Below are 22,958 nucleotides of genomic sequence, written 5' to 3'. Positions count from 1 at the left end.
CACCATTGATAGGATTTTTTTGGCCTTCTTGTCTGGTATCTTGCTTTGATAGTTTGTCATTTTCCCTTGTGTACAGACGTCGCAGTTGAAGTTTTTTGATGTTTGTATTTTCATTTCATCAACTACAATCAGCAACTTTTTGATATCAGGAATATTGCAGTGTCCAAGAATTTTATGCCATGTATGTAGATCATGGCAGGCGGTTTTTGTTCCTGGCATGGGTATAATTTAATTTTGGTGTTTTTATGTGTGTATTTTTAAATTTCATGATATTTGTAGATTCGTTTTTTTCTGTGATCATTTTTTCAGTTTCTTTATAACTTCTGAGTGCTACCTTGAATTGGCTAAAAGTAATGGGTTTTTCTTTCTGGGTTATCACGGTGGTAAATGGCTTGTAATCACTCGGTAATCCCTTAAGAACCATGGAAATTAACAGACTGTCACTTATAACTTCAGACATTTTTAAAGAATTTGCAGTCGTTTCGGCTTCCATTCGTTTTAGAGAAGTCAGTTCAGTATATAAAGAAATAATTTTGGATTTTCCTTTCGATAAATAATGTTCTCTCAATATGCTCAATGCTTTGCAGCCATTGTCCAGGGCTTCTCTCATTACTAGTGATACACTTTGGTCATCTAAACACTGTATTAATTCCGCAAAGACAGTTGCCTTTTTTTCAATTAAGTCAGGGTCGTTTCTGTTTTCAGGTTGTGTTTGAAGTACTTTGTGTAGCTTTTGGATTCGTAGATATCCTAGAAATTTAACTTGCCACAATTTGAATTTTGATTCGGATCCATCGATATAAAAGATGCACGCTGGGCGCATAACCTCCAGAAGTGTAAGCCATGTTTAGTTTCAGAACAGTTTCCGATGGTTTGTTGTTCCACACAAGTCTTGAGAGGTGACTGGTTTGCAGCAGATAGTTCCACAGAGCAAAAGATTCTTACCGTGTCGAGACGGAAAAAGCATGCAAAATTGCTACAGAAAATGTTTAATATTTATGGAGCAATTCTGGTTTCTGATTGGTTGGTAGCAGAACGTGAATTAATTTGATTTGTCAATTCCTAGCAGCATCGTATATAAATAGAATCGCCCGACTGTGTGAGATCATACCCCATTATATCTCCAAAATATTGTAACAATTACTCCATGCATGGGCAAATGGTGGCCTTGTAGAGGTACAGGATACTCTCAGGCATAACTTTCTAGCACAGTAGAGAGAGCCGACCTTCTTTGCAGCAGATCATTTCCTGGTGTAGTCATTACAGATGTGCTCACACGGTGTAATTCCCTCATTGTTGACAAACGCTTGAAGTTATAAAACTCCTCACTTATTATGCAGAGAATCAAAATATATTATTAACCTATTCTATCGTTTGCTCCTCTTAATCGGGTAGAGCTTTTTTTTATCCAGATAGGTTTGCCTTACCATAGAAAATTTGTTTTTCAGCTTGATTTACTACTACACTAGCAAGCCGCTCGGCATTGCAGGTCGTAAAATATGCTTGAATATGATATTTTGATTAATGCAGATTTCGTATTTATTATTCTATTGGACCAAATATATAGTAATGATTTAAAAAGTTTTAAAAAATAACTCGTGCGCCACTACAGAGAATCGAAACCAAAACGTTTAGTTTACATCTTACTTTTTCCTTTGATGTTAATGCCTGAGCTATGAAGACACGTTTGCTGCAAGATTAAAAATTAAAACATGAACCAATAGCTATTACGTTACGCATGCATATCCGTAATGCTGTCGTTCGACCTTCACCTGGCAAATTCAATTTTTTTAATTTTCAAACTTTGGCACTGATTTTACCCGGCTCAAACGCAAATATAAAGTTTTGCATGTGTTCAAACACCCTACATATGAAGTTTCATGTCTGTAGACCAAAAACTGACAGAAGAGTTCGGTAGACAAAATTATTTAAACAAACATATACGCATACATAAATATATATGGAAAGATATTTGTGTTTACTATAATCTTTTTACGCAAATATTACGCAAGTATAAATCATGCAGAATTTCTGCATGAATATAATTAGACGTAATAGTTAACTAAAGATGATCATCACATAAGAAAACTGAAAAAAAAAAATTCATAAGGAATTAATAAAAAAGAAGGTTTAAAAGAATTAGCAAATTAGCTAGATCTTTTGCAGATAAATGCAATTCCACAAAAAAAAAAAAAAAAAGAAAAAAAAAAGAAAAAACAGATTTATAGATTTGGATCATTCTGACTATTGCTTGCATCTTGAGTCTCATTATGATTCAAATTTATATCTTCTAAAAAAATAAATAAATAAATAAAAAACACTGTATAAGCACAAATGCAAATTAAGCAAATGTGCACGCACTGACATCACAGCAAGGAAGAAAAAAAAAAAAAAAAAAAAAAAAAAAAAAAGAAGACCAGCACGTGGTTGAGCATAAAAAGCAAAGGAAGTTACATGCTAGGGAAGTTGGACATATGAAAAAAAACGGGTGAGAAAGCGCTAGCTATAGCTGGAGTCAAGTGGTGGGGAAAGAGACTTTTAAAAAGCACATGATATATGCCAGAGTGTTGTAAAACGTGTGTGCGGGCAACCACTTTTGAAAGAGCCATGGATAAATGTATTTCATTTGTAATTAAAAAAATTTTTTTTAAATGATGAGTCAGATTGTTTTTCTTTCCTTTTCTTTGTTTCTTTGCGGCGGTACCAGACAACATGTGGGTCCAAGTGGTTGAAATGTAGCAACACAGTCAAAAAGTAACAACCGCATTACATTATCTGACATACAAACACTTTTGGGGGCATTTAATGTCGAAACAAGAATTATTAAAAGAAAGAAGAAAAAAAAATATCGCTGTGGTTTCCTTTTTATGTCTGCTGTGTTTCTGACTCATGGCCATGTGCAACAATGACATTAGGAAGGTGCTTTAGTAAAATTACAACTCTATAATTCCATAGCTTACAGATTTGGTCATACAGTGAAATTTCCTCATTGTCGACAAACACTCGGGTCTATACAAAGCGAAGACTCTCATAATAGATCTTCAATTAAAGATGGTCGCTAATCTGACTAATCTGTTACGGGTGCATGCATATACATGTTTGTTTTCCAAACATTCTTTTCATTTGATGAGAATTACCGCTTTGGCAGGATTTGATTGGCTAAAAATGTAGACAACCTAATACTGCACCTATCAACATGGGTATCTCACAAAGACAATAAGAATCACGCCATACATCTATTATATAAACCTCACCTGTCTGTTTAAATGTATGTATGTGTCAGGTCATATCATATGCTATTGGGACCATGTAACTCATGGTCGGGTCACCAGCGACTAAACTGGTTCCCCCACCAGACTTGTTAGGTGAAGAGAGTGGCTAGTCTCCCTGAAGGATTAAAAACAAGACCTTCCAAAGGGCGAATGAACCCTTTTTCGGGGTCAACAGCCAACTAGCACCATGTGTGTTTGTGTGTATGTATCTGTGTGTTGGGGTAGAGAGAGCTCCTGCAAGCCGTGGTGAAGGCAACCTTTCTAGGAGAAGCAAATTTCTGATTTAAAAAACCATAAAGCGAGAGACCAGTACCCGCATTAAGTTGTTCTGCAGTTTAACTTGTTGCTGGCTATCTTGCTCTTGCTTGTTGCTGGATCTCAACATTTTGAACCGAGAGAGAGACTTAGCTGTCATACAAAGCTAAGACTCTGTAACATCATCTGTGTATAGATACTCCCTCAGGCATTTGTCTATAAAAATGGTCCTGTGGTTTGGTTTGGTTGTTTTTGTTTTACAGCATATCAACTTTTTTCAGGTTATTTAATGCTGAATCTGAAGATTTTGAAGAAAAATTTTTTAATGGAAATTTTTTTTTTTTCAAGTCAGTTTCTATTTAACCTATAGTTGGGACCCTAACATGTACTACCACTCCAGGTCAGAGTGGACCTGGGAACAATGGCAATTAAAGGGTGGCTCCACATTCCCCAAAGCCCGCAAGCTATGGCCTCACCATCGTTTAAGGTCATAACTAGGACCCATTGGAGATTGAACCCAGAGTGTTCGGCTTACAAAATAACATGAGTACCATATGCTTGTTTTCCAAACATTTTTCTGATTTGATGAGGAGTACCTCTTCAGCAGGATTTGATTGTTAATTCTTTTTGGGGATTATTTAATTTTATAATACGACGATAGATTTTCCACTCAAGATTTTCTACAATGCCAATTTGTAAACCAATGTTGCAGGGAAGGGCTGTCCCCTTGCCATGTAAATAAGAAGAATATTAGCGAAGTGAAAATGAGATCAGGATAAGCCTAGAATCGAACCCTGTAGGCAAAGTTAAGAAATGGAATGTTAGAAATTAAGCCTATTGTTAATTCTTTTAGAAATCTGAATATTAAATATGTCAGCAAAAGAATGAACAATGCAAATTAAATTATATTGTTTAAAATAGGTTGGAGTTATATATTGAGGATTCTTTTGTTTGCCAGGGGTGTGTTTGGACAAACATATGTAAAGCCACGTGAAATTGGTCACGTTTAAAAAACACACTTCTGACATCATAGACAAAGGAAGATTCTCAATATAGAATCTAGAGTTGTGTTGAGAGTTGGAGAGTTGAGAGTCAGTCAGTTGGTCAGTTGATCCCTTGGTTATTTTTGTTTTACGGCATATCAACCCTTTTCGGGTTATTTAATGCTGAATCCAAAGATTTTGAAGTCAGTTGGTCAGTTGATCCCTTGGATTGGTTGGTTGGTTATTTTTGTTTTACGACATATCAACCCTTTTCGGTTTATTTAATGCCAAATCCAAAGATTTTGAAGTCAGTTGGTCAGTTGATCCCTTGGACTGGTTGGTTGGTTATTTTTGTTTTATGGCATATCAACCCTTTTCGGGTTATTTAATGCCGAATCCAAAGATTTTGAAGTCAGTTGGTCAGTTGATCCCTTGGATTGGTTGGTTGGTTATTTTTGTTTTACGGCATATCAACCCTTTTCGGGTTATTTAATGCCGAATCCAAAGATTTTGAAGTCAGTTGATCCCTTGGAAGCAAAAGGAGAACATTTAGACTATGTAGATCCAAGTTTAAATTCCTGACGTCATCAACCGGTCGATCAGATGAATAAAGAAATCCTCATTATGTTGTAACTGTTGTCTTGTGTCACATCCTTCATCACGGACGAAAAACGTAATTGCGTTTATCTTCAATTATCATGAACATTGTAAACCCTTCCAAGTTGTGTGTCCGATCTCCTCCATCACAAGTAATGTCTATAAATTCCTCCTCTCCTCTGTGTTAAGAATTGTGCATCATATCACGCTCTCCTCTAATACGATGTTATTTACATCTTTTTTCCCCTGGACAATTAGACAACCTGCACTAATAATCATGCACGTTCGGCTTACAACATAGAATCGGGTTATTCATATTATTTGGATTCTTTAGTCGATGTAACCTCAGACCTTCTTCAGGTATATCTCCTCAAACTCAGGAATGTTTCTGCTGCAAGGACCCATGGAGCAGTGGTTAGGATCCTTGGATTGGTCGGTTGTTTTTGTTTTACGGCATATCAACCCTTTTCAGGTTATTTAATGCCGAATCCAAAGATTCTGAAGAAAATTTTTTTAAATAGAATATATTCGTTGTTTTCAACTCGGTTTCTATTTAACCCATAGTTGGGACCCTAACAGGTACTACCATTCTAGGTCAGAGTGGACCTGGGAGCAATGGCAATTAAAGGGTGGCTCCACACTCCCCAAAGCCCGCAAGCTGGGGCCTCACCACCGGATATAGTTTAAGGTCATATCCAGGACCTAGGATCCTTGGAAAAATCAATTGTAGAAGTGATAATCTACTAAAGGTGAAGATTTAATTCTCAGTGTGCAATCTTTGGCTATTTTTTTTTTTTACTTTTGAAATCGCAACTTTATAATATAAAAAAAAAAATCGATAGAACATTAACTCTATAATAATATATATGAAATCTGCAAGAATTAAAATATCATGTTTAAGCATATTTTATGACCGGGCTACGCCGGGCGTCCCTTCTAGCTTAGATAAATGCTTTTGCTGTTTTAACAAAAGAGCTACAATAATATCAAAGCGTCTCCATTTACACTGAACAGCTACAGAATGCCAACATCAATATATTACATATGAAGGATTCCTCTATGGAATTTCCACAAGTTCCACACAAGTAAAAATAGAATTTACTGAATTATCGAGTTTTATCGTGTGGAAGAACTGTGCGACCAATTCAGTATGACAAACTGATGTATCTCTTGACTTAAACTGAATTACATTAAAGATCCACCATTTTTAAATACAACAAAATTGTTTTTAGGTGAAAGAACAAAAACCCTCCTCCCTATATTAGAATGGTTTTCTAAATATTATGAATATTTTTTTCAATAGCCAACAAGACAAAATAATGGAGGAAAAGATATATAAGTGTCACTAAAGGCAAGCTAAGATACTCTTCTACGTACATGGATAGGTTTTTTTGTGCTTTCACTTGTTTTAAAGTGTTTATTTACTTTGAAACAAAAGTAGTGTCAAGTTTGTCGAGTTAGAACAAAAAAAAAATGGCGATTTAGTTACAGTCACGTTCAGTAAAGATAATCGCTCAAAGATCGAAAATTAAGCAAATTACTGATAGTAGAACATTGGATTTTTGTACGATTAGTGACATTTATTGGATGTGTTTGTTTCTATGAGTATTTTGTTTAATTTTCAATTTTTGAGTGATTATCAGGGGTCAATATGGATGTAACGAGATGGCAAATTATTTTGTTATAAGAGACTTGACACTTGTTTCGAAGTAAATAAACGCTTCAAAATAAGTTAAAACACAAAAAGCTTGTACAGGTATGGTAAAAGAATAATTTATATTGCCTTTGGTAACATTTGTTATGTATGTACTTTTTTTTTTTTATCCCTTTTTTGTTTTGTTGGCCATTTTTTTTTTTTTTTAGAGCGCTGTATTTATTTCTCTCCCACCATGAGAAACGTGACACTAAGGTCAGAGAAATGTGACACTAGGATTGAAACGTCTACACTCCAATGACTACTGACAATGCAAAAGGTATCTGGGTAGCCCTGTCAGCATTCCCTGGTCGAGGCATCTCAGGTGATTAGCCTAAAACTAACCCCTTCTCATAGAAAGAAGGCAAAGCCTGGGAGGATGGACCTCTTAGAACTGCACAGCACCAGCGCAATCAACAGGGAAGAGGTCATTACAGAAATGGTCTAAACTCGCTTGATTTGGGGGCCTGAGAGCAAAATATTTATTTTTCGCCGTGGCTTTTTACCACGGCAAAAAATTAATGTTTTATAGAATCTTTTAAGTGAAAGTACAGATTAGTTAAAAAAGCCTCCTTTTGCTATGTTAAGTATGAGTTTCTAAATAATAACATTTCAGCACAGTCTGTAAACTAGTGGAACATTACATTTTCGTATGATTAGTGGCATTTATTGAATGTATGTTTCTATTAGTATTGTTTAATTTTCAATTTTTGAGTGATTATTGATTGCTACAACTCATGATACACTACCTGAATGTACTTCATTTCAGACTCCTCGACTTAACATTCACAGGCAATACATTGAGTTAATTGCCAAAGCTGCTGTGAAGAAGGTGGGCTCTCTTGACCATGGTACTTCCAACTTGAGAGTGTCTTATCTCTACAAAGCCACTTTTCACCCATGCATGGAGTGCATCTGCCATTAATCTCTCACTCCTAGAGAGGGTTCAAATAAGAGTCGCCAACCTTATAGGTCCCGCACTAGCAACCAAATTCCAACCTGTCTCATCGTCGAAATGTGGCATCTTTGTGCCTGATTTACAAGTATTTGGCGTACCTGAATGAGCTTTCCCCCCCTGCTGTAAAATTAATTCCTTTTCACGTTTTATTTTTTCTGCGGATTATCAATGACAGACTTAACTTTCACATTACCAGGAAATTTTTTTTTTTTTTAAAGTTTAATAATTTAACGTGGGGGATTTTTTCAATTATAATGTTTGTATTTAAATTGAAAAAAACTATTTAAAAGTAGCACAATACCAAAAATGCATAAACACCTTTTAGTTTTTACAAAAAACATTTGAATTATTTTATGCTACGGTGAACAGGTGAAACCTTTATAAGGAGAGTTGTGCTGATTGACCACAAAGTGGGGTATCAATTGTTATAATGGACCTCCTAGAACTGCACAGGACCAGCACAATCAACAGAGAAGAGGTCGTTACAATTGAAGAAAAAAAAAAAAATTTTCTGTTAAGTCTGTTATCGACAATAATCTGCAGAAAAAATAAGAAAACGTGAAAAGGAATTTACGCCACAACAGAGAAAGCTCGTTCAGGTCTGCCAAGTATTTTAATGGAAGGTGCGGGTTTGGGGTTTGTATTACTGTACACATAGATTCGAAAAAGTTGTCAAAAAACAAATATATAACAAATAAATGTTATCAAAGGCAAGATAAATTACTTTTCTACCAAACTGGATATATTTTTCGTGTTTTTATTCAATGTAACATGTTTATTCAGCTCGAAAAACATACAGTGTTTACCGATGTATTGAAAAATTCAAGATGGCCTCTGACTCCATCTTTAACACGGTAAGTTTGGGAAAAGGTGTTATAAATAAAAAACTGGATAAAATACTGTTAAAAACTCGCTCAATATATGAACATTGTTACCGTGACATAGCTTGACATATATTCGGCGGGTTTTTAATAGTATTTTTTCTAGTTTTTTATTTATAATACCTTTTCCCAAACTTACCGTGTTAAAGAGGGAGTGAGGCGCCATCTTGAATTTTCCGATACATCGGTAAACACTATGTTTTTCGAGCTGAATAAAAAAACACAAACAATATATCCAGTTTGGCAGAAAAGTAACTTATCTTGCCTTTGATAACATTTATTATATATTTGTTTTTTTGACAACTTTTTCGAATCTATGTGTACAGTAATACAAACCCAACAAATGTTATCAAAGGCAAGATAAGTTACTTTTCTGCCTAACTGGATATGTTTTTAATGATTTTTATTTAATGTAACATGTTTATTCAGCTCGAAAAACAGTGTTTACCGATTTGTTGGAAAGTTAAAAATGGCGCCCCACCCCCACACTCTCTTTGACACGGTAAGTTTGGGAAAAGGAGTTAAAAATAAAAACATATACAAAATACTGTTAAAAACCCACCGAATATATGTCAGCCTATGTCACGGTAACATATATTGAGCGAGTTTCTAACAGTATTTTGTATAGTTATTTTTTATTTTCGACTCCTTTTCTCAAACTTACCGTGCCAAAAAGAGAGTCGGTCGCCATTTTTAACTTTCCAATATTACATACATCGGTGAACACTATGTTGAACACTATGTTTTTCGAGTTGAATAAACATGTTACATTAAATAAAAACACTAAAAAAATATCCAATTAGGTAGAAAAGTAACTTATCTTGCCTTTGATAACATTTTATTTGTTTGTTTTTGACAACTTTTTTGAATCTATGTGTACAGTAACACAAACCCAAATAACGTTATTTCAGCACGGTAACAAAAGTGCATAAGTGCCAATAACACTAATAAATAATATTTTAAAATAAAACTGAAAAAGTGTGAGGATTTTATTTTTGAAAAAGTGACGCAAACGAAATAATGTAGTGTTTACAAGAAAACGAGTTAAAACAAGGTTTGGTGTAAAATTATATATATTTTTAATTAAAAAATTAAGACATTGATTTAAAACTAAATAAAATGCAAATAATGTTTAATAACCCGCATAAAAAATAAATAATTTCAGGGAAAAAAAAAGAAACAAACAAACTTTCTTTTCTTTTAAACTTAGAACAAACAAAACAGGAACACATGTCAACACGTTTTTTTATCAAATATAAATGCCGGTAAGCACGTTTTCAGAGTCAAACAGGGGGTTAAATCAACTTAACCACGGGTTATAATACCTTGGATTAAATGCCCAATCCCTAGCTGATCCATAAAATGTTGCTTAATTTCATCTAGATCAAAGCAGAAGAAAATTAAACGAGTTTTAAAACAAAAAATAGTCAACTTACCTCGCGGTTCCCGCCATGTTGGAAAATAAACGCCTCGTTGTGAAGCGAATTGACGCAGAGCCAGTAGTTTTTTTTTAGAGAGAAGTTACGTATAAATTAATATTTCGAGTATGAAACAAATTTGCTCGATTTCCTTTAGAGTATTTTTCTTAAAGACAATAATAAAAATTATTGGCGCAAGTGCAGAATTAAACTTAAAAAAATAATAATAATAATAAATAAATACAGAAAACCTAATTAAAGAAAATACAGGATAATCTGTATGATGTACGTACTCGTCACGGAATGAAGATGTCATATTCCAAAAATCATGTAAATTAATCAAGTACGTTTTTTTTTATAATTAACAAAAGAAAAAAAATAAACAAAACCTAAAACAATGGTGCAAGTCCAGAGTTTATCCCAATTATAAAAAAAATACAGAAAATTTTTTTTATGATGTATGTACCCGTCACGAAACAAAAATGTCATATTCCAAAAATCATATAAATTGATCAAGTATATGATGGACTCTCCCGTCGATTTCGACGTATGAGCTTCCGCCACAACAACTAAGTTGCTCAGAAATCCACATAAATGATTTGTTTATAGTGGTGAAGGCTTTGTGTAGAACCAACCACAATTTTTGGTATTACTGTTAACCTTTGTCGGTGCAGACGACTGCCACGGGACAGAGTATACAGTAGACTGCAGGTTTTTACATCAGAGTTTCCTTCTCCTAGAGACATGTCCTTACGGAAACGGGGGGGGGGGGGGTGCTGTGACGAGCGTGCGCAAAACGCACAAAAAGTATGAGTTGTGCGTGCCTGTGTCGGGGATCGAACCTGAGACCGATAGATTACAAAGAAAAACGTTTGTGAGCGATACTTGCATTACCGCGACAATTGGGTTCGCCCGACGGCTATAAAAAGTCAAGCTGAAACAAAGATTGGGAGGCGTTTCTTTTTTTTTTGTCAGTCGATGGTTGAAAAGAACTTGCTTGTGAAGAGTGCGACGTTTGCGAGAAGACAGAAGTCGAAAGAAATGATTCGTTCAACTTTGAAAAGAATTTCTGGCGTGTATATCGCTTAACACAAATTACTCCGCTTTCTCCCCCCCCCTTGTGCTGCGACAAGCTATTTCGGCTATTATGGCTTTTGATCCAAAACTTATACTTGATGGCAGTGCATCTGGACAGTCAATAGTGAAGTGGTTGGAGAAAGCTGAACTAATATGTCAGCTAAGTCACGTAAAGCGCATTGAATGTTTAATTCCAATGCGTTTGTCAGCAATTAAGTGAGGAAAAGCGGGCCGATTTTGGGTGTATAAAAAAACACTGTACACAGAGTTTGCTTTGGATCTGTTTGCTGCATGGAAGCAGTTCGCAGCTCGTCGTCTCCAACCAGGTGAAATGGTCGACGTCTTTTTGGCGGATCAATGCCTGCTGGTTTGCCAGAACATGCGGAAAACTTGTTGCGGGCATCATCCCAGATGGAAAACTTTGATCTATCTTATGTGCTGGCGTGCGGTCGTGCTATTTTAATGACTAACCCGACAGTTCCAGAGCAAGCTGCATTAGCTGCACGATCGACACCAGTTAACCCCAAGGAGACAAATACTTCACAGAAGTGTTACAAGTGTAATGGACTGAATCATAGGGCAAGCAATTGCCTATTGGATAGTGCAACAGGAGAAGATGTCGGGGTCAGACCTTGAAACCCTATCACGTGTTATCAATGTCGGCGGCGAGGGCACATTGCTTGATTTTGTCCAGGAAATGAGCAAGGGGGCGAGAAGTGAGCGCCGATCTCATCCCCCAAACTGGTGTAAATGGCGCCTTGCCAATTGTCACGGTTCTCATCAATGAACTACCACGCACACCTCTGGTGGATATCGGATGCACACAGTCACTGGTCCGCAAGTCATGTTGCAAGGAATGGACGAGGAAAGTAACCCTAATGCTCACAGCAGATGGAAGCACATTAAGCTGCTGTGGAGTAGGAATGGTGCAGGTTGACCTTGATGCAACACGGAGCATTAGCATAGAAGTCCTAGTTGTGGATGGATACTTACTGGGATTTGATTTATTGCTTGGACTGGACGCAATCAAGCAACTGAGAGGAGTAGCTGTGTCTAGCGCAGGAGAGGTGACCTTCCCACATTTTAGCAAGGCCAATTTTGCTGCTATCACTATTACCAAGCCTGATTTCTCTGCCAAATATGACCAAGATTCTCAGAAGTGGACTACATCGTGGAAGTGGGCTGGCGACCAACCTCCACTTACATGGAGAAATAGACTTGCAGAGTATCCAGCGCCAACACCGATTCGTGATGAATACGATCGGGAATTGCAGGCGTGGATTGATAATGGTTGGTTACTGCCATATCCCGAGGATGAACTTGGCTCTCCAAAAGGTCTAATCCTTCTCATGGCTGTTGTGCAGGCGAATAAACAGAAAGTGCATCCCATTATGGATTATCGGGAGCTAAATGAGTACATGGATGTGCATTCTGCCAACGTGGATGTTTGCTTACAGAAATTGAGGGAGTGGCGACAACAGGGACCAAACGTTGCAGTGATGGACCTACGCCGAGCTTATTTTCAAGTACATGTTGACAAATCTCTGTGGCTGTTCCAAACAGTAAAAATTAAGGGACAGCGATATTGCCTTACCTGCCTCGGATTCGGGCTGAACATCGCCCTCTAATAATGCAGGCCATTGTTAATACCATCCTCAGTCGGGATAAGAATATAAATGAGGCTACGTTCGCATATACTGATGACATTTTTGTGAATGAAAGCATATGTTCGGCAACCCGTGTAAGGAACATTTGGAGAAGTTTGGCCTGAAAAGCAAGACCTCGGAATAGTTGAGACTGGGCTCACGTGGTATTGGGATTACGTGTTGAAGAGGAGAATGGAAAATTGTTATGGCGGCGTGTCAGGGACCTTCCGACAGTACCTAATAGACTTACTCGCCGAATTGTGTTTTCAGTGTACGGGAAACTGACTGATCATTTCCCTTTTTTATTTTGTTAGTTTGAAGAGGTCAAGGGGCTCCTTCCTGGGGCTAACACTTGATTCTATTATAGTTTAAATTTATGTCCGAGGGCTCTTTTAAGAATAGACACTGTTCCCTTTATGGCTGTTATCTGTATTTCCTTTTCCCAGTGTGTGGCTGGTTGTGTGTCGCCACAGCATTTGTGAAACGAAGGGCGAATATGATCACAACTGGATGGGATGACGAAGTGCGAGACCCTATTCTAACACGGATGATCAAAGACATTTGTTTGAGAGTAGCCCAGGAAGATCCAGTAAAAGGTGACTGGTGCATCTGTGAAGACGTCACAGTATAGGTGGATGCCAGTTCTATTGCTACAGGCGTAGTTGTGGAAAGCAACGGTTCTGTGGCGGAGGACGCAAGCTGGCACCACACAGTACATGAAGACAAACACGTAAATTTAGCTGAGCTTGATGCTGTGCTGCGAGGCGTCAATCTTGCATTACAGTGGAAAACTAAGACTATACATTTGCGAACTGACTCTTCCTGTGTCTATCGGTGGATAACTGACACCTTGTCTGGATAGACGAGAGTACACACCAAAGCAGCCTCGGAAATGTTAATCAAGCGTCACCTCTCCACGCTTCGAGATTTGGTCTTGGAATATGAACTAACAATCGACGTGAGGCTCGTCAAATCTCACGATAACAGAGCTGACCAACTTACTTGAGTACCACAGCGGTGGATAGATGAGATCCGTAAGGCAACAGAACCCAAAGAACTTGTGTGCGCTGTGGCCGCAGAACACGACTCTCAAATACAGACAATTCATCAGTCCAGTGGACATCCTGGTGTGAAAAGGACATGGTACTTTGTAAAGTTGATCAATCCAACAATAACTGAAACTCAAGTGCAATCGGTGGTTGAGGATTGTAAAGAATGCCAATCCATAGATCAAGCTCCGGTGCATTGCATTAACATCACAGACACTTGAAGTAGGGTTGCTATGATACAACCCATTTCAGTACTCAGGTGTACTTGACATTAATAGATTGTGGTCCCAGCCGTTTTGCCATTTGGGGGCAGTTGTACCGACAGGATTCGGCTAGCGTCGTTAAGGAGTTGCAGAGTATATTCTGCAAAAGGGGGCCGCCGACCGAATTGCTCACAGATAATGGTGTAGCGTTTTGCGGAAAGACAATCACTGATGTTACAGAAATGTGGGGCATGCACATTCGATTTTGGTGTGGCCACGTACCCTCCGGAAACGGTATAATCCAGCGATCTCATTGCACTATAAATGGCATTGCAGCAAGAACAGGGTGCACGATCTTGGAGGCAGTGTACTGGTACAACGTCACGCCCAAAGATGACAAGACAGTGATGACAGCACCTGCAAATATGCTATACAATTATAGGATCTGTATCAAAGGTATCGATGAAGTGAAGGTGCCCAAGACCGCAGTGGCTAATCCGTACAAAGAAGGGGATGCAGTTTGGGTGAAGAAGGGAGATGAGTAGAAAGATGTTTGTCCACATTACACTTGAACTTCTGCATATCAGTACCGTTGGGAAAGCAGAATCCCGGAAGGGAGTTCCAAAGACCTGCAGATCTGGGGAAGAAACTATTGGAGTAAAAGGCTTTCTTGCACCTAGGAATCTCTACTGTTGACCATCTTACAATTTATTCCTTTAATTCAGTTGACACATACAATTCTTAAAAGTATCTGTTTCATAGCACAAAATCAATCACTAATTTATTATATCAATCAGTGAATCTATTATGCCCTTAACTCATCAGAAGAAATAGCAACAATCAATCCATCAAAAGGAAATAAAGTGTGTTTTGAAATGATTAAAACCCGAAAATTGGATGAGAAGTTGTAAATACCTTTAATATGTTTTCATTACGCCATTTTGAATTTAGAAAAGAATATATATATTTCTGTGTAAATATATTTTCTTATAATATACACCAAACCATTATTTAAGAAGCTCAATGTAATTACAGAGCAATATAATGAATAAATGACAAAAGACTATATTCCAAAGTCCATTCTTATAATTTACTAGCGGGGGGGGGGGTACCCGACGTTGCCCGGGTGTGCTCGGGCGGTGGGGGGGTAAACAAAACATAAGAATAAGCGAAGTAAATATTTTTAAATATTAAATAAAAATTAAATATTATATAAAAAAAGTTAAAACTTTTAAAAAAATCGAAAAAAAGCAAAAAAAAAAAAACTAACATAAGGCAAACGAACGATGTTAAATGTAAAAATCGGAAAAACAAAAACAAAAAAACGAAAACAGAAAAACGAACGTTAAAACTTCTTTAAAAAATCTGAAAAATAAAAACCAAAAAAAATAAACACGTGAAAAATAGCTTAAATAACTCTGTTTCAATATTAAAATTGAAAAAATCGGTGGGAACTTGGTGTTGCCCGGGTGTTTTTGAGTGTGTGTGGTCGGTCAGGAGTGGGAGGTGTTAATGAAAACCTTAGAATAAGCGAAGTAAAAAAAAAAACAGAAAAACGAATATTACGTGAAAAATGGCTTAAATAACCCTGCTCCAATATTAAAATTTAAAAAATCGAAAAAAAAAAGACATCTTACACCATGATTTGAACTCAAAGCTTTTAGATAATGACTCAGCACTTTAACCAACTAACCTACATGCACGAAATTAGGTCATTTTTTTTAAATGTTTAAACTAAATCAGGTTATGACGTCGTATGACGCATGCGTAGAAGCGACATCGTCATGAGAGGACAGTTTTTGCTGACCCGCCCCCGTAGAAAACTATTGATTTCAGGGTGAAGGAATTAATGTTTTTCGCCAATTTTTCCATATTTGTCGGGCGAAGGATCGGGCTTTAAAATGGTACCAATCTTGTGAAAATCCGTGAACCGTGTCGAAAGTTTTTGTGAGACATACAAACACACAAACAAACACACATACATACACACATTTTCTTTTATATATTTAGACTAGCGGGGGTACCCGGCGTTGGCCGGGTGTTTGGAGGTGTGTGTTGGTGGGGGTGGGGGTAGATTAAAACAACCCTGTTAAAAAAAAAAAAAACGTTGGGCGGTTGTTTGGAGGTGTAAAAGAAAAAAAAATAGTTTTAGTATAAAGGTAGGCTTGAACCCCGAACCTTTGACGTGGAGGTGGAAAGGAAATGGGGAAAAAAAAACCCTACGACCTAACCATCTTAACCACGGGAACAGATGAATTGATAAGTTTGTTAAGTTGACGTTTATAAACCGAAATTAGCAGGTGCGACAATGTCAAGTTGCGGTAGCCAGTTTCTGTTTTCCTCGCTCCGCGGTGATCAAACAATAAGGAAAAAACACAAAAAAATAATAACCTAAGGAAAACGAACGATGAAAACAGAAAAACGAACACGTGAAAATTGGCTTAAATAAGCCTGTTTCGATATTAAAATTTAAAAAATCGGTCGGTACCTGGGTGTTTTTGGGTGTCGCTAAGAATAAGCGAAGTAAAAAAAAAAAGCAGAAAAACAAACGTTACGTGAAAAATGGCTTGAATATCACTGGTTCAATATTTAAATTTAAAAAATCAAAAAAAAAAAAAAAAACCCATCTCACACCACGATTCAAACCCAAAGCGTTTAGATAATGAACTGAGCTAACACGACGTACATGAAATTTGTTTGGTTTTTCAACTATTTCAAGTAAATCAGGTCACAACGTCATCTGACGCATGCATAGAATCGGTCATTGTCATGAGAGGACCGTTTTTGTTGACCCCCCCCTGTCGGAAATTGTCGATTTCGGGGTGAAAAAGTTAACATTTTTGGCTATTTTTTTGATATTTTTCGAGCAAAGGATGGAGCTTCGATGTGATACCAAGTTTGTGAATTTTCGTCGCGTCTGTCGAAAGTTTTTAGCAGACATCCAAACATACACACAAACATGCATACATACATACATACATACATTTTCGCTTTTATATATATATGGATTCCTTTAATTCAGTTGACATTTACAATTCTTGACAGTATGTGTTTTGTAGCACAAAATCAATCACTTAATTATTATATCAATTGATTGATATAATAATTAAGTGATTGATTTTTTTTTCGCCAACATTTTAGCAAGTCTTCAGTTAATTTCAATGCTTTTGACTTCGGGACAAGATCAAAGTGTAGTATCTGTTCTTCAGATGCTGCACTTCTATTTCTTGTTCTCTTTCGGTGGAGGAGAAATCCTTCACGACTGTCACATCATGGGGACATCGACTAAGACATCAAATTTTCTTTCACTTTCTTTCCCTCCTTCGCGGCACGGGTTCAAGCCTGCCTGCCTAGTACTACCACATTTTTTTGCTCAACACGCACCTCTAAACACCTGGGCAATGCCGGGCACCCCCGCTAGTCTTCAATATGTATAAAAGCGAAAATGCGCACATGTATGTATGTATGTATGTATGTATGTATGTGTGTTTGTATGTCTTGCAAAAAATTTCGACACAGGGCACGGATTTTCACATTTTATCATTTTAAAGCTCAAACCTTCGCCCAAAAAATATCGAAAAATTAGCCCAAAACATTAATTCCTTTCACCCTAAACTGGGCCCTTTTCTACAAGGAGGGGTACCGAAAAAATTGTTCCTTCATTTTCTCTCCTCCTGCTACTACGACAATGACGTCATGTTTGACCTAGAAAACGTTGACGTTAGTTTAAACCACCTGCACGTGTTTTTAAAGGTTTAATTTTATCCGCTATCAATTGTATGTCTCTTCTCTTTGGCGCAGGGGTAACGTGTCAGGCTTTTTTTTTCTGCCTTAGCCTCGATGGTTTGGGTTGTTTTCATTTTTTTTTTTTTTTTTTACTCGACACACCCGGGCAATGGCAGGTACACCCGCTAGTAATAATATAAAAGTCGTGATTTGATTTCCAGATTCCGACAAAAGAAAGGAGAAAAAGTCCGTGTCTTAAGATCTCTTTATAAACTGTATGTATATGACACACACACACACACACACACACTCACACACACACGCACACACGACTGTATACATACATGTGCACACACAAAAATAGTCGCTCAACGGCCATGTCATGGTTATATACACACCATGCAAATTATATAATTATATAGGTTCAAATGTGAATGACAATATATGTCCCCCATTATTTTTTATTTATTTATTTATTTTTTTTAATTTATTTATTTTTTAATTTTTTTATATATTTTAAAAAAATTTTTTTATTAATTTTTATTTTTTTATTTTTTCTATTTATTTTTAAAAAATTTATTTTATTTTATTTTTTTTATTTATTTTTTTTTTTAATTACATTTTCACCCCAAACAAGGCACATTGCCACTTTGGTATAGGGGACTACTGTCAGGGGCAGCAACTACTGGGGCACTATGTTGGGATTTGGGCAGCAAGATGTCGGTTCACGTTACACTTGAACTTCTGCATGTTAGTACAGTTAGGGAAGCAGGGACCTGGAATGGAATTCCAGTGTCTAGCGGTTTTGGGGAAGAAACTACTGGAGTAGTAAGATCTTTTACATCTAGTGATCTCTACTGTGTTGGGGTGGGATTTAGCTGCCTGCCGGGTTTATCGAGAGTGTCTACGTCGTGGGGGCACAAGTGTCTGCAGTTCGTCAGAGCATTCACCATTAAAATACTTGTAGAACAGGCAGAGGGATGCAATGTTTCGTCGATGGGACAGAGGCTGAAGCTTAGATGCCAGTTTAGGGCCTATCAGATTGGCAAATCTCTTTTGAACCTTGTCTAGGAGCAAGAGACTAGCAGCAGATGCACCAGCCCAAATGTGACAACAATACTCAGGTACAGGATACTTTCAGGGGTCAGTAGTTTTCTAGCACGGTAGAGAGAGCCTACCTTTTTCGCAGCGGCCCTGGCAATGTTTTCAAATTATATATGTCCCCCATTATAGGCCGGCGCCGAGTTCTGCTGCTACACCCAGGGTCTGGGGTTTTTTTTTTTTTTACATAGGCATCACCACATTATCAAGGCCAAGAGGCCACTCAAGGATAAGGGTTAAAGAGTGTACAGTAGAAATTGGACAATATAGTAATCATTAGTAATGAAAATTTGGTAAATTTGATAACTTATATGGAACGGCTCATCAAGAACTTATTTACATTAGACTTGAACACAACCATATTGTAGTCAGCTGGAAAGCAGGAAAACGGAAGACAATTCCACAGGCGTGCAGTTCTAAGAAAGAAGCTTTGTTCATGGAATCTACGTTTAGGTTTAGGCACAGATAAAGAGTGGGGGGAATTATTGATAGTGTTTACAGCTAGACGGGTGTTTCTTGTGAAAGTTTGGCGCGGGGGGACCATAGATTGAAGCTCAGTCGAACACTTTCCATGAAAATAACGATACATCAGAGACAAACTCGCAACATCTCTTCTGTGAGATAGAGGTTTCAAGGAAGAGAAAAGGACATCTCCTACGAGGCTACGAAGTCTATTTTGAACTCTAGCCAAGTCCTTTCTAGCAGCTCCTGCCCAGATGTGTCAACAGTATTCCATCCTTGGACGTACCTGGCTCTTATATAGATAGAGAATAGCATCAGCAGTGAGATATCTACCGGATCGATAGAAAGATCCCACCATTTTTCCAGCGGCCTTGGCAACAGATTTGATGTATGTGTTCCATTTAAGATCAGGAGTAATGGTCAAGCCAAGAAGCTTGTCAAAACTTGAGGCTTCCTGAAGACGAGAGCCATTCATTTCAATTGATGCCAGATGTGGATCAGAATGTTGATGATGTAAAGAGAGAAGCTTGGTTTTAGATGCATTAAAAGTAACCAGCCACTCCTTACCCCATTGTACTATGTGCTCAAGATCAGAGGAGAGAGAATTGGAGAGAACTTGGTCGTTTACTGTCTTAGATGTGCTACCATAAATGGTAGTGTCGTCAGCATAAATGTCTACAAATGATGTAAGGATGTGATTTGGAAGATCATTAATGTAGATCAGGAAAAGAGTTGGGCCCAGGATGGACCCCTGAGGGACACCGGCATTAATACTGTGAGCTTCTGATTTTTGCCCATCAACTACTACTCTTATGAACCTATCAGAAAGAAATGATTTAATAATTGAGAAGACATTTCCAGCAATACCATAGCTAGAGATCTTATGAAGTAAACCTTTATGCCATACCCTATCAAAGGCTTTAGATATGTCAAGAGCAATTGCCCTAGAAAGGTTGCCTCCGTCGAGAGATTTGCTAATCCTATGAGATATAACTGTAAGCACATCTGCTGTAGATCTAGCAGAACGGAAACGATATTGAGTATTTTCTGTATGGTGTATTGTTGTCATATCTGGGCTGGTGCATCTGCTACTAGTCTCTCACTCCTGGACAGAGTTCAAAAGAGAGTCGCCAACCTAATAGGTCCTGGACTGTCATCTAAGCTTCAACTGCTGTCCTATCGACGAAATGTTGCATCCCTCTGCCTGTTTTACAAATATTTTAATGGTGAATGCTCTGACGAACTGCAAGCACTTGTGCCCCCTCTACGTAAGTACCCCCCCGATAAACCCGACAAGCATATGTTATTAGATGTGAGTAATTATTAGGGCTGTGACAACAGCATATTATTTTCATTGTTTTGACTCTTAAGTATATATCCGTTAATATCTTATATGCTTTTTATATAGGCTGATGTGCTTATTGGTTGAGTGACTGTGTCTTACTGTGTCGGATACATACTTGAGAGTCAAAAGAATGAAAAGAATATGCTGTTGTCACAGTCCTAGTAATTATAAATTTTGCTTATTAGCACATAAATTGAAAATTAAAATTGAAATGATGATGTAAAATGGATAGTTAAAATAATGCCTTTCTTGAATCTCTTATGCCACTCAAAAACTGATGCTCAATTCATGCAAGATGGTCCAAAAGCAGTCTAAAGCATTCCATACGTTTCTGTGGCATTTTTTCCAAGTTTAAAACAGAATTTATTGCATATCTTTCTTCTAAAGTGTTATGCCCAGATTGCATTTTTGAAATTCACCAGCTGTGACAATCAAGCTTTAGTAGGGTGTATTCCAATTCCTGCTGTAGCTGCTTATTTTAAAAAGTTTTTATTTATTTATTTTTTTATTACATTTTCACCCCAAACAAGGCACATTGCCACTTTGATGTAGGGGGCTACTATCAGGGACCTAAGTTGCAGGGGTACTATGTAGGGAGTTTAGCAGCAAGATGTCTGTGTACATTACACTTGAACTTCTGCATGTCAGTACAGTTGGGAAAGCAAAATCCTAGAAGGGAGTTCCAAAGTCTAGCAGTTCTGGGGAAGAAACTATTGGAGTAGAAGACCTTCTTACACCTAGGGATCTCTACTGTGAAGGGGTTGGGATTTAGCTGCTTGTCCAGTTTGTCGGGGGTATTTAGTAGTGAGAGACTAGTAGCAGATTCACCAACCCAAATGTGACAGCAGTAATCCATACATGGGCGAATAGTGGCTTTGTAGAGGTACAGGATACTTTCAGGCGTAAGTAACTTTCTAGCATGGTAGAGAGAGCCCACCTTTTTTGCAGCAGCCTTAGCAATGATCTCGATGCATCGATTTCAACTCATGGTTCCTGTGAATGTTAAGCCAAGGAGCTTGAATGAAGTGCTCTCAGGTAAAATATCCCTAGCCATAGCTATTGGTGGTTGGTAAGGTTTCATGTAATTATTAAAGGAAATGAGCTTTGTCTTGGCAGCGTTGAACGTTACCATCCATTTATGACCCCATTCCACTACAAACTGAAGATCTTCCTCTAGGGTTTCGGACATTGCCTTAGATATGTCCTCATTTGTTTTCCCCACATGCCTGCTAAAGAGCATAGTATTGTCAACAAATATACCCATCTCAGAGACAATTTTATCAGGTAAGTCATTTATGAATATCAGAAATAACAAAGATGAGATGTGTAGCAATAACATACTGAATTTTTCAACATGACGATGAGAGGTGTGGGAAGAGTAAGGAAGTCAGAACACCAGACTTGATTGGCCAAATAAAGAATTTCATGGATAAGGAAAGTCATGTGACTATAGAGACAATAAGTGCACAGTTTGATGTCAGTGTGGGAACTGTGCACACAATTATTCGCAAAACTGAAGATGCAGAAGACTTGCACAAACGTATCAGTCCACAACTCCATCCTTGTCACAGACTATTTGACCAAGATGGACATCAAGACAGTTCCTCACCCTCCCTATAGTCCAGACCTTGCTCCCTGTGACTTTTGGTTATTCTTTGAGTTCAAGGAAAATCTTAGAGGTTGTCGTTATGAGACAATTGAGGAGATAAAAGAGGCTGCGACGAGGGTCATTGCCATGTTCACACAGAAGGACTTCCATCGGGCCTCTCAGAAGCTGTTGGAATGATAAAACAAGTGCATTGCAGCCGGAGGAGATTACTTTGAAGAGGACAAGAGTTTCATGTGTGTAATATCAATAAAAGTTCCCATACAAAAAAAAATCTGGAAACTTATTGTAAATATCTGTTGATGATGCTTTGCGATAGAATCATGTCTCTACTCATTCCGCACAGCTCAAGCAAAGGGCAATGATCCAAAGATTAGCAGCCATGATTCATCCAACACGGCCTTGAACAATTTCACTGGCCAAAAGATTTTCCCAGTTAGACCTAAATAAGATTTAATCTGACCAATCAATGTCTGATTCTGATTAGACAATTTGTATTTATTTTTGGTGTAACATGTTCTTTGCAGTAAAAATAATATATTTCACTTCAATTCGAATCAGATTGATTGGCAGAAAATAGGAATGTGCAACAAGCCATGTAAACGAACAGTTAGAAGATGTTTGTATGAAGTTTGTATGTTTCCTTTGAATTGAAAGCCATATTTGATTTCAGAAAAGTTTCCGAT

General features: G+C 37.6%; 1 protein-coding gene across 1 annotated transcript in view; it reads right to left on the bottom strand.

The window, feature by feature from the left end:
* LOC145268655 (nucleoporin NUP188-like) overlaps positions 1 to 10,131 on the bottom strand; it is a 568,258-nt gene extending 558,127 nt beyond the window's left edge. Inside the window, exon 1 of the mRNA XM_080124140.1 lies at positions 10,076 to 10,131. Within this exon, the coding sequence (XP_079980266.1) occupies positions 10,076 to 10,092 (17 nt within the window). The 5' untranslated portion in view covers positions 10,093 to 10,131. The remainder of the gene's footprint in view (positions 1 to 10,075) is intronic.
* Between the last annotated feature and the right edge of the window lie 12,827 nt (positions 10,132 to 22,958).

This window comes from Euprymna scolopes, chromosome 44 (assembly GCF_053919585.1).
Source record: "Euprymna scolopes isolate OS-2025 chromosome 44, ASM5391958v1, whole genome shotgun sequence".
Taxonomy (NCBI): Eukaryota; Metazoa; Mollusca; class Cephalopoda; order Sepiida; family Sepiolidae; genus Euprymna; species Euprymna scolopes.
This window is presented reverse-complemented; position numbering and strand designations above follow the sequence as displayed.